The 12,478-nt window shown below is 37.5% G+C and overlaps 1 protein-coding gene across 1 annotated transcript in view; it reads right to left on the bottom strand.

Annotated features, from left to right (window-relative positions):
* Positions 1–704: 704 nt before the first annotated feature.
* LOC103768569 (metabotropic glutamate receptor 5) overlaps positions 705–12,478 on the bottom strand; it is a gene marked incomplete at both ends in the record, with an annotated part of 103,251 nt that continues 91,477 nt past the window's right edge. The window contains 3 exons of the mRNA XM_008935721.1: positions 705–831; positions 3,959–4,127; positions 9,073–9,319. Coding sequence (XP_008933969.1) covers positions 705–831; positions 3,959–4,127; positions 9,073–9,319 — 543 coding nt within the window. The remainder of the gene's footprint in view (positions 832–3,958; positions 4,128–9,072; positions 9,320–12,478) is intronic.

Below are 12,478 nucleotides of genomic sequence, written 5' to 3'. Positions count from 1 at the left end.
TGGGTGCAGCCATCAAGCCAGTTCTTTGGTCCCCATAAAAGCATAAAATGCATGTCTAAAGATAGATGAATGATTTGCAAAATGTAGCAGCTCATGTAACACAAAAAGCAGTTGGCTTGACTGAATAGACAACTGGTTTCCTTTAAAACAATCAGAGAGGGGTGAAAAATACTTGGCTCATCCTACAAGAGCCACTCCATCCTGCTCTTCCATCCTGAAGTCAAAGTAAGACCTTCAGTGGTGAAATCCTCCCACAAGCCCGAAGTGATACGAGAAGGCTTTGCTGGCTGACTGCTGAATGCCTGGGAAGGCAGGGCTCGGAGAACAGATGTGAAGGAGCACTTGTCACCATTTTGTTGCTGTTTCGGTTTTCTCAGTCAAAAGATTTTTTAGAATCATAGAATTGTTTCAGTTGGAAAAGACCTTTAAGATCGTCGAGTCCACCATTTACCCAACACTACCAAGTCCACCATTAAACCGTATCCCAAAGCACTTCATCTGTACATCTTGTAAATACCTCCAAGGAAGGTGACTCCACCACATTTGAGGAGAAAAGACAAATAACAGCCTCAGCTCTAATTTCAGCTTTATCTCTGGGTTCAATCTGCCCAAAACAGTCCTCATACTCGTATCTGGCATTTGTTTCTTCAACTCATCAATGAACATTTTTATTGACAATATCAGCACAGCCACAACTCATTTACCTGTGAGGTCATCATTGGGCCAGGAGCCAAGCTGGCAGGCTTTGCATGTGTATTCATCAAATACATATTCATTCTCTTTACAAGGAGTACAGGTCCAACAGCAACTCACTTCTCCTTTGCGAATCACCTGAGAGAAAAATTGACATTTGGTTTAGCAGCATAAATGTACATTTGTACTGCCCCATGTGTTAATTTAATTTTTTATGTCTTTTTTTTCAAAGAATTTTTTTAAAATTATCTTAAAGGGAGTTTCTTCTCATAATATGTTTGCTTATACAAAATATGACAGAAGTTCTCAGTTCTCCCATCACATATGTACCAGAAGAAAGATAACATCAATCCCATAGAAGTATAAGTAGAGGTATAGAATGACAATAAGACGTCTTTTCCTCTCTTAGAATTAGCAAAACTCAAAATTTCATAGATGTCAATGTGCCTATAGAAGCCAGTGCAAGATACTCAAGACATATAATTCACTCCATTTTGTTCCATACAGAGAGTCATGTCAACAGGGTTATTTCCCTAAGGGTTCATTACAAAAAGATTTTTGGGTGCTTATATTTCATCCAGCTGTGAATGATTTGTTAAAACAGATTTTTTTCCAGACATCAAACTGAACATGCCTTTTCCGGAATTAATTAATGACTGCATTTCTAATTAACATTGAAGAGTGAGAATGTAATCTTTATCAATTTTAACATCTGACCTGATTTCCCATTTTACAATTTACTGCTAAATGTTATTGCACACTCATGATTGAGATGCAGATTTTCAAGATCCTTATTTATCATCTCTGGGCACTGAAAACATCTGTGCTTCTTGTCAGTATGTCTTTCTTTTGAAATAAAGTATCCCTATTTTCTCTGCTTTTCTCAAACAATTTATAAATGAGTACTCCCAATTATACTATAAGAAGTAGGTTGACTTATGTATCTTTTGCTATGGTAAATTTAGAAGGTGGCTTCAAAAACCAAGTGTCTATTGCAATTTTAATAAACAAAATGCTAAACAGTAATTAAAAAGAAATGGATTGCTTTTTGCAATGCTGCAGTGAAAAACAGTGTAAACTATATAATTTTCATCAGCAATTTCAATATTTCAATCAGCACTTGCAAAGTTCAAATTTTTATTTTGTTTTTAAAACTGTTGTGTATGAAAAGAAAAAAAAGCCACACACCTGAATATCTAAACTGTCAGAAAGGCCATGGGAGTGTAAGTGATTTGCCCTGCAAGTGTTGAGACCAGAACTACATGCAAAACAGAATATCTGTCCACCAGAAGAATTCAGATCTTGGGATTTCTTTCCTTTTAAACTGGAATGAAAAGTTGAACAAATACAAAATTTCTTCTGTCTGAGAAAATAAATTCTTTGAAAGCTTGTACTAATATTTAGACAATATTTTTTAGACAATATTCTTTCTCTGCAATTTAAAAAAGTTGTTCTCCTCTACTTAGAATCAGTTTAGACTTTCTTGCATTAAATTGCTTAGTCAACTATTTCTTCATCCTTTTATTTTTCATTTCTTCAACAAGTGCTGTAGCACTTCACTGTAAAACAATATTTTCTGTTTCTTTTAAGAAAAATATTTCTTTTTAAAACAAAAAATATTTTCATTCCCATTTGTAATCTGGGCAATGCTCTGAACAAGTATTTATTTAAATAATCACGTCTGCACAATTTGAAGTTTATAGAGTTGGCTTGTGTTTGGATTTCATCCAGTCCTTCATATGAATTACCAAATGTTACTGAGTGTTGGATAATATTATTATAGTGAATGTTTCAAATTCCTGCATAATAACTCAGTCCCACAGAATTCTGCAGGAAAACCACCACAGTGATTGGCAGGTTCAATCTCTCCCTGTATCTAGTGAAGATAAAGACTGTGAGTAAACGTTGAGATTTATAAGCATGAAGAATATTTCAAACACTGGACTTCAAGCATGTGTCTAGGTGTGTAATGAATTGGTTTGGGAGAATCCTTGAGAGTATGGGCGGAAGGTAGAAGGAGACCATGCCACCATGAGATATTTCCCATCATCTGTGTTGTGGCAACAGATCACAGAGCCACCCAGGTCTGAAGATATTGTTTTTTTTGTCCATCCCTATCCTCTCATGTCTGACTGTTCTGGCTGGGTGCCTTTCACCATTAATGAAGAGAAAAAAGTGTTTCTAGGCCAAGATTCATCTTACCTCTGGATCTGGAATAATATATTATTTCCATTGACTATAAATAAAATTCAGAAATCTGATATAACTGTATATGCCTATACTGAAGGCATATATATTTGGTCTGATGAAACTAATTTACTGATTACCCAAGACAAATTAGTGGATAAATCAAGGTGACTGTCCAAAAATTCTGGAAAACTTGGACTAAAGAGATTCACATTGTTTTGCAGAGCATGGTCAGCCTCTCATTAACCCCCCCGCTTTAGCTGATTCCCAGTTTTACAAGTGTGCCACGTTAATACAGGAGAGAAGTGATTCACCTTCCAGTGAGACATATCAGAAATTACAACTGGTTTCTCTCAGTCTGAGCCACTCTTTTGTCTTTGCCTATCCGCTCAGTCCACAGGCTTTTACATAAATGACTGCAAGGTAAGCTAAGGACTTGCAACATTTTAACAGTTCTGCAGTGTCATGGGATGCTGAAGGATAATAGAGTACAATTAATATCTGGCAGATTTATCTACCTTCCTTATTTACTGCAACATGGAAAGAGAAGAAGGGAAAATCAAAAACCTGTGAAACAAAGAAGCAGTAAATCATGTACGATGGAAAAAAATGTTACCAACATTTCCTGTAGTTATAAGTAGTAGTAGTAGCTGTTGACTTAAGGTCTGAATAATGTTATTCCAGTCTAAGTGTCTATGTCTAGCACGGAAATACTAGCAATTATTATTTATAATTTACTTGCAATTGTACTCACAGGTTCTAGTCAGGGCTTTGCACTCCACTGAATCAGATGCTGTAAAAATATGCAACAAAAAATCCCCCCCCTCCCCCAATACCCATTCTAGAGCATTTGGAAGTATAGAAAATGTCAGAGGTTCACAAATATGGGAGTATGAGAAAATGACAATTTATTAAAATAGTGAGGTAACTATGATATAACCAAGAACTAAATATGTAAGTCTGTACATTTTAACTAAGATGTGGGACACTGTCTCCATGTAAGAGTCAAGAAAAATTTGCTTTTGAATTTCAAGGCTATGTGTTCTACACAACTGAGGTAAATGGAGAAAGTATTTACCTTTATCTGGCCTTTTTCACAGGGTTCACTGCACACAGATCTGATGATATTATTTTTCTCTGACCATATTTCATCATCGTCCATTTTCAGCTCACCATTGTCCCAACTGCCAACATTGATATAATCAAAGTAGTCCTTCCCCATTTTCTTAAAATTCATTATTTCATATCTTTGGAAACACAAAGGGAAGACATAGTTGAGTTGAGGTGAACATAATGAAATGTTTAAAATTAGAAGAACATTATACAGTCAAAATCAAGATTGTTGAAATAAGGCAAAATTTCAAGCATTATGCTTGTACTTCAGTCACTCCCAATAATTTTGTTGATCTCATAATATTTCCTTGCTTTGTATTTTAATTTATTTTCTTCTATCACGATGAAAATTCCCTGAACACTTCAGGGTTAAGTGACTGACTGAGCTTCAGAGAATGTCTGTATTTATTTAAGGAAAACCAATTAAATGAGCCAGACAGGATTCACACCGTTTAACTTCCAGCTCTGAAGCCAATGGCACAGGGAACCTTAGCTTCCCTAGGTGCCCTCTGTAGCAGATGCAGAGAAATCAAAACCTATAACTGCTATTCCCAATGCTAAGTGTTCCTCAGTGTCTGCAGGTGCTTGTTCCCCTCCTGGGAGAGGAAGCCTGAAGACAGCAAAGCTCCTAAAGTTAGGCAGAAGCAAGCTCGGCCTGTAGGATCAAAAGACACTTCCTGTGCTGTCGGCCTGTGAGATGCAATTTACTGTGGCACACAGAGAGGAATCAGGCATCATTCTTCAGACACAGACTCCAGGACCCTGGGAGGCTGGAGGCTTGAGGGAGACCTTACCAAGAGGCACCTTGTAGTCCAGGCATTTGAAGAATGAAGTTGAGACTTGCCTTTTTTTCCCCTTTTTTTTTCATTTGCAGCAGCAAATGCCATTCTCTCCCATCCATACAACGCCTTTCACTTTTATATAATTCCTCAGAAACCAGAAGATATTTAATTTCTTGTATAGTATGGTTTGAAAGAGAAAGTGTAATCATGCCTCAGTCATAGACTACTTTTGGGTCAGATCCCCTGGTTATCACAGAATCACAGAATGCTAGGGATTAGAAGATTAGAAGACCTCAAAGATCATCTAGTTCAGCCCCCCTGCCAGAGCAGGACCCCCTACAATAGATCGCACAGGAACGCAAGAGTGCTAAAAGCAGACCTACTTTCTTTTTAGCTCCCATTGAGTCTTGCATAAAATCTGCAGAGCAGCAAAGGACTCACTAGCTTTCTACTGGCATGCTTAACACCAGGCCACCATTCTGCCTTACAGGTCAGTTCTTTCAGCACGCACTTGTAAGGAAAGCACTTACATGCTTGGGAAGTTGGGCAACTCCTGAAGTGAGGATGTCATGCTTTACCTCCTCTTTAGTGGATTTTGCAGTAGTCTGACTAAGCAACATAAAATTTACTGATGAAAAATAAGCAAACGATATAGACTGAAAAGATTAACACAATCATATGTTTAGAAAACCCCCCTGGTTCATAAATGAGGGGACGACTTTTTCCTGGCAGCAGAAACAAAATTAGTCCCCAAGGCAAAGCATATAGATAGGTTTGAATTAAAAGTGATTATCAGAGTGTAATTTGTCAAGTCAAATGTGCAGGTCAGTAAAAGAACCAGCTCATTAAATCAATCTCTTAACTCAGATACCCAAGTATCTCTGTGAAGTTTCAAGGAAACGCTTTTAGAATGGACATGCCATAACCATACTATACCTAACATCAATATTTTTCTCATGCTTACATAAAATTATACTGTAAAATTATTCTGTAGTATTCTCCATCCATGAATCTCAGGATGCTTTAAATCAGGAAACAAAGTTTAACTGTCCAGTGGGGAAATTATGGCAGCGATTCAATGCCAAAACTCACACACAGATCAGGATCAGCACTGCACGCAGCTTGTGAAGCAAATATGCAAGTGGAGACTGACTAAATGGGCAATGTGATATTACCCATGTCCTGTGATTCTTGAGTCTTTCCAAAAGAATAAGTGAGCAACAATACAGGAAGAAAAACAAACAAACTCCTAGATTTTTGAATACTTCACTTCCTATCCTGTTAAAGCTGTCAATTCAGAGTTTCATGGGCAGAGAGATGGAAGTATTGCCAATGTTTAACAGGGCACAGGACCTAAAACCTAAAAAGGTAGTTCCACGCATACATCCCAAGGAAAGAAACCTACCAAAATAAATAAGCTATTGTCTCAATATGATGTGCACTCTTCTTTATAGAAAATAGCATTGGTAATAGCCAGACTCAGTAAGCCCATTGCTATAGTGAAGGTTCATGAGTCACTAGTTCCCTGGAGATTCCTTGAGATACCACAGGCACAGTTTTTCACTTTAGGATAGAAGATACCAGATGGTGCAATAGCACTTTTCCAGCAGTGCCCCAATCACAGTGAAAAACACTTGTTTCAAAACAGAAGTGCCATAAAGTTTCTGAGAATACATATTCACTTGGTAGCAGAGCCAAAGCATCAGCATCTGTTTTTTCTTGTCTTTTCTGTCTTCTCATTTTCTTCTTTAGAGTTTTTATGGTATTTACAGATAGTTATCTTCCTGAGAAATCGTGTCTATTCCTTCCATACTCATTTGTTTTTTTCCATGTCTCTCTGTCTCACCTAAAACAAGCCCTCCAGTAGACTGCCTTATCTGCCTAAAGCTCAACATACGCAAAAAGGACTTTGGAGTAGGGCCAGGATTCAAAGCGTCTTGTGAGATTAATCATCTGTTGTATAATATCAAACCCCTTTTGCTATATATCAAAATCCTGAGCTATTTAGGTCAGAAAGGCTTTTTATGTTCTGTTGCTTAACACCACCACCACAGTACAGCTGTAAGGATTTAAATTTCCATTTTACAAAGTGAAGATGCAGCTATCAATGCAAGTGAACAGAGATGAGTTGTTCCAGTATGACTGCACCATCTCGCAGCTGTTGCAAATAGTGTTTGACAGTGCTGAAAAGGCTCTGAACTACTCAAAACATGGGTGTTAGGGCTTCTTCTAAAGCCTTCTTAATTACGAAAAAGTAAATTTTCACACGATGTTGGTTAAGTTAAGCACTTAGGCTGGATTTAATGATGTGACTATTGTAGAAGAGGGAACAGAGAACTACTATTCAAAAATAAACAGACTCTGGGGCCATTTTGTGACCACACGTGGTCCATTAGTTTGAGTGGGCAAAGGGTTATTCTATCTCACACAAATCCAGTGAGGCTGGACTCCCTTAAAGTTGCATTACCCTGAGATGCGCAATGAACATGGTGGCCCCATGCTCTTCAAAGAAACACTCATGTCCTGCTGTGACTGAACAGATGACCACACATGACATAATTCCTCCATTATCTTTCCTAGAACTGAATTTAAAAAGACTCAAGACATTTGATTAAACTCATTGCAACAAATGGAATTAAATCATTGTTAATCATGGCAGTGTATGGGCAAGGTAAAGCTAAAGGTCTCTTTGCAACATTTAGATATTGTCATTGTTATTGTAATGCCACATACCATTTATTTGTGGCAGTCTTCAGTCTTCCTGCAAGAAATGAGTGAAATGGATAGGAATAAGGTAGGATGCAGTCCACTGCATCTAAGCACCATTAAAACCAAGTGAAAATCCTTTAAGAGAAGTCTGAGATCAGTCTTCTAAAAAGAATTTGGTCAGAAAAATCCAGACCAAGCACTTTTCTTCAGAATTCAGCTATTTATAAAAATAGAGATGTTTAGTGGAAGACAGCATTGCTCACCAAAACAGTGCTGAAAATGAATTCCCATCTGAAATTTTCCTGGGTTTCTGCCAGTTTGTGTCTGAATTCTCCTACCAGCTCACAGTGCACTTCCTCAGAGTCTGTGTCTGAAGAGTCTGAAAATTTGTGTCTCCAGAGACACAAACAGATTGCTTTGTAGGTGGTTGTCCTGCTCTCTTTTGTGAAGAATGCTGACTTCACAGGTTTTCAAATAAAATGAAAAAAAAAAAAAAAACACCCTCAGTCTGAAATTTCAGAAATTTTTGGAAATGTCAAAATACTCTTACCAATGGATTTACCTTTTCTTTTCTAGCTCTACTTGGAAGTTAATGATTGCTTTTTGGTTCACATTAGTGGGAGAAGACAAAATGTAAATTATTGCACAGGATGAGCAATTTCCCCTCTAGCCATATGTTTATGTAGTGCCATCACAAAAATGTTTGAAAGCTTCCCAATAATGTAGACAGAAAAGGCCATCTCAATCAAAGTGGAGCAAAAGCAGTGAATGAGGCAGAAATCTACTCACTGAAATACAGGGAAAAAAATATACTTTGCATTTTAGTACATTTGTTATTCACCTTCTGACAGTTCAGTAGGCAGAGACACAGAAGAAAACTTCAGTACTCTTTTTATTTTGAATTTATATGAATATTTCATATATGCCACAGAAGAAGAATAATTTGGTCTATATTTCATATATATATATATATATATATATGTATGTAAGTTATCAGCCAAAGAAGCTTTGTTTAAATTCTATTTGGCTTATAGCAGCACAATGTGAATTAATAGCTTAGTCTGTTATGCAAGTGAAAAGGCTTTATTTAGAAGTTACAGAAGCAGATTTTTAATAATTCTGATGGAAAAAAATAATTCCCAGACAAATCATCGCAATATTTCTGATATTGTTTTACCTTTCTTAAAAAAAGAATTATGTCTGCTCTGATTGCTTCTTGCTCAATTAAATAGATACATTTAAATACCCAAAGAGAAAGAGCAATGCTATGGTGGCCGTCGTGATCTAAGAATACAAATTTGAAGGACTGATGGTTTGTAGTGAGAAATAATACCACTAAATGGTGCAGATGAAAATGTAAATTCATACAGGAAGATTGCATGCCTGCAAATCATGTATTTAGCCTTAAACATCATAAAAAGTGCAAATTTAAAAAAACCCAAACAGTTATTTTGGAAAAACAAGCACAAGTCAGGAAATGTGGAAATAAAAGTACAAGATTTTAGCTCTGATTGCAAGTCTGCAACTATCTGCTACATACATGGTTAGCATGTATGGTGTTAAACAGTTTGACAAGTGTCAACGTTACCTTCCTGGTGAGTCGCCGTTCTCATCAAACAAGATCATGTCCCCAGAAACCCCAGTAAAGTTGGTCTTCATGAGGGATTCCAGGAGCTTCCGACCATCTATGGGTCTCATGGCATCACAGAGGCCCACGTAACCCGGGCACAGAGACATCTGCATGTTGTGGAGGCCGTATGCCATCGAGTATATGGCATTGATCACAAAGCCCATTTTGGAGTCCTGAACGTGCTGCGTCCTCAGAGTCATCTGGCCTGCCGGGGAACATCACAAAGTGGTTAGTTAGGGCATGGGGCTGAGCTATGTTTAGCTCTTCAGACAGCTGTTGGTAGGATGGTTATTAATGGTGGAAAGAGTCTTTTTTAAGTGTCTTAGATGCTCTCACTGGTACACACAGTTAACATGTTAAAAAAACCCAAAAGGTTTGAAAGAAGTATTTTGATATCCAGCTGATGCCTTTCTCTGTGCAGGTCCACATCTCACATACGTTATTTTTCAAATGCCTCTCTTCTGTGTGTTTTTAAAGCATGTGTCATGAACATTATAACACAATTTTTTGAGGAATCCAGAAACTTCTTCCTGTCTACAGCAGTCTCTCCAAATCCTCAGAAGTCATTTGCTGAGGTGTAAATGCTAACATGGGGGCTGTTCTGTAGTGACCTTGTGGGACAAGGCTTGTTTCAGAGACGTGAGAACCAGTCCTGTGCAAACAGACAGACCTAAGCACAACTCCTTTACCCAAAGTTCCTGCACTAGTGACTCTCCTACTTCTATCTCTCTTGCTGCTCTCTGTGATGTGTGTATGATGTGAAGATAATGATGCAATGCAGATGAATGCATTAAAATGTCTGTGAAGTGTTTGAGGATGCAGGTCAGGCAATGACTGTTTAGCCAGAAATGGTTAACCTTACTTTGTTTTGCTTTTAAAACATCTGGATTCTTTTCATTTTTTCTTAAAGCTGCGAAATGCACAATTAAAATTCATTCAGCAGCACCCTGAAGGCCTTTTTCTTTGCAACCCAGTGTTATTAATGACACAGATTCACTGTGTTGACACTGTGTCCAGCTAATGAAGAGTAGGCTGGAGGTTTTCTACCTCATACACCATCAGCAAAGCTGCCAGCTGCACTGCAGCCACCAGATCTTTAATACATGGGGGAAGTGAGAAGAGTCAGAGATAAAGCAATTACATCAATGGTGCAGGGAATTTGTCATACACACAGAAAGATTTGTCTCTGGAAGGAGGACAAAGAGCCGTACTAGAACATTTGTTCTCCTTTTATCAGTCAAGCAGCAATCCTTAGGAGCTAGGAAGTCCTGTGTGTGGTCAGCCAGAAGGTTTGCATGCAGTCTGATATCTAAGTACCTTTTATGGAGTTGAGTAAGAATCTCCAGCTAGTGATTGATCCCATCATGAAATAGATGCTCACAATACAAGCTTATCTTTTCAGTAGTGAACAAGAATATCAGCAGGCAGTTCTAATCCCTAAAACATTTTTGAGTACTGAAAACATCAGGAAAGGTAGCAAAGCTACATAGTTGGAACTGAAAATCGTCTATTGGTCAGTAAGTCAATGAGAGGACTGAGAGATCCCTTTCTCCCTTCTGTTTCATACAGGGGCTGACACTCCCAGTTCCAGTCAGCCTCAGGAACAGTGATTAAAATTTTGGATAGTTAAGTGATATGAGCTTAAAATATCTGTAATAGAAAAAAAAAAAAATTAGAAACAGCACATGCTATTGCTCATTTGTTCTGTTCTATCAAGGTATTGTTTGACTTTTTTTTTTGTCAGTTTGTTTTGGTTTGTTTTGTTTTGTTTTTCCTAATTAAAAATAATAAGCATAAAATCTGCAACAGTGGAGTACATGTAAAACCCATATTAATTTAAATTAAGTGGAAAATTGAACAAGCATATTACATTGCAATACACAAAACATGATTTAACCAATTATTCATCCACAAAATTAACAGCTCACAAACCATGCAGTTAATTATAGTAGCCATTAGAATGAATCAGATTTGCATCAGCAGTAGTATTTATTATGAAACAATATTTCAGCTGCTTTATTACATACCATTGCTTAAAAATATAATAACTTAATTCTTACAGGAACAGTCTCCACGGAGCTTTGTGCTTCAGTTTTATAGAATCATTATTCTGACTTTCCTTAACTGTTGAACATCATTCAGTACACCTGATGATCTGTAATAGCTCTTCATAGAAACTTCTGGCAATTGTCAATGGAATTGTGAAGAATTAGCTGTTTTGACAATTTTAATATATTTCCTGCAGCTGGAGAAAGTATTTCCCCAGGATGTTAACTGCTTCACTTTTCAATATAGGGGTAAATCCAATCTGCCAAGTCTGACTGTTGGTTTACAGTACCTCATGACTTCATAGTTAAGGGGAACATCTCAAAAACTGAGACAAAAGAAAATTCTGGGTCTTTAATATACCATAATACAGTCTTAAAAAAATAAAGGCAACGTCAAAAAAATAGTTAAGTCTGAAAGTGGTTTTCCACCCATTTCATAAAGAATTTAGGCACATCAGACTTGAAGCTTGAAAGTAATCCCATTTAAGTCAGGGATCTTGCAAGTGGTCTTAAGGAAAGGCTGGATACACAAACTAAAAGTTAGTCTCTCAGTCTGAAAAAATGCACCTAATGCACCACAACTGCAGATGGGTGTTCAATCCCTACGACCAGGCTACAGCCAGTTTAGAGTACACCTACACCAAGCTGTAAAACTTTCTTGGCCCACAGGTTGCAGTCAGACTCAGCAACCTCCCAGGATGCTGCAGGCAGCAGGCGTTGGAGGTACAGAGGTGACAATGTGCATGGGCCATGGACAAAACTGCTTTGATAGGTCTCCAGTAAATTCTTACTGCAATTTTGGCAGGCTTAAGTATCTTTTCTGTGGTAGGACCAAGCAAGTTTTTCAGAACATAGCTCATTTTCCCACATTGTTTGGAATAATATCAACCTTTTTATGAACCTATGCTCAATTTGGTTATTATGTCCAAAAGATTATAGAAGGCAATCTGTACTGTGGTACCTCAGAACTAATAAATATTAACAGTGTATCATGATAATTACTGCAGAAATAAAAAATTCCACCTCCTGTAACTGAGATGTGCAAGGCAATGTAAGAACACAGAGTGAATCAAATCATACATTATGAGTGAAGTGGGACAGTACTGGCAATCATATAGGACCAAATATTGTGGAATGCTCTGAAGAACAAGGGGATATCTGTGGTTAGAGGACATGCATGAATACCACAATTCTGTCCTCTTTATTCTCTCTTTCTTGTCCAAATAATTTTGGTAAGTAAATAAGGGCTTATCCTATTATTTTCCAATCAGCAAGATCATGAGTGTCGCGGTTTGGGTTCGCAGTTCCAGATTCAA

Source organism: Merops nubicus, unplaced genomic scaffold (assembly GCF_000691845.1).
Source record: "Merops nubicus isolate BGI_N331 unplaced genomic scaffold, ASM69184v1 scaffold3672, whole genome shotgun sequence".
Lineage (NCBI taxonomy): Eukaryota > Metazoa > Chordata > Aves > Coraciiformes > Meropidae > Merops > Merops nubicus.
Note: the sequence above shows the minus strand (reverse complement) of the source record. Positions and strands in the feature narration are given on the sequence as shown.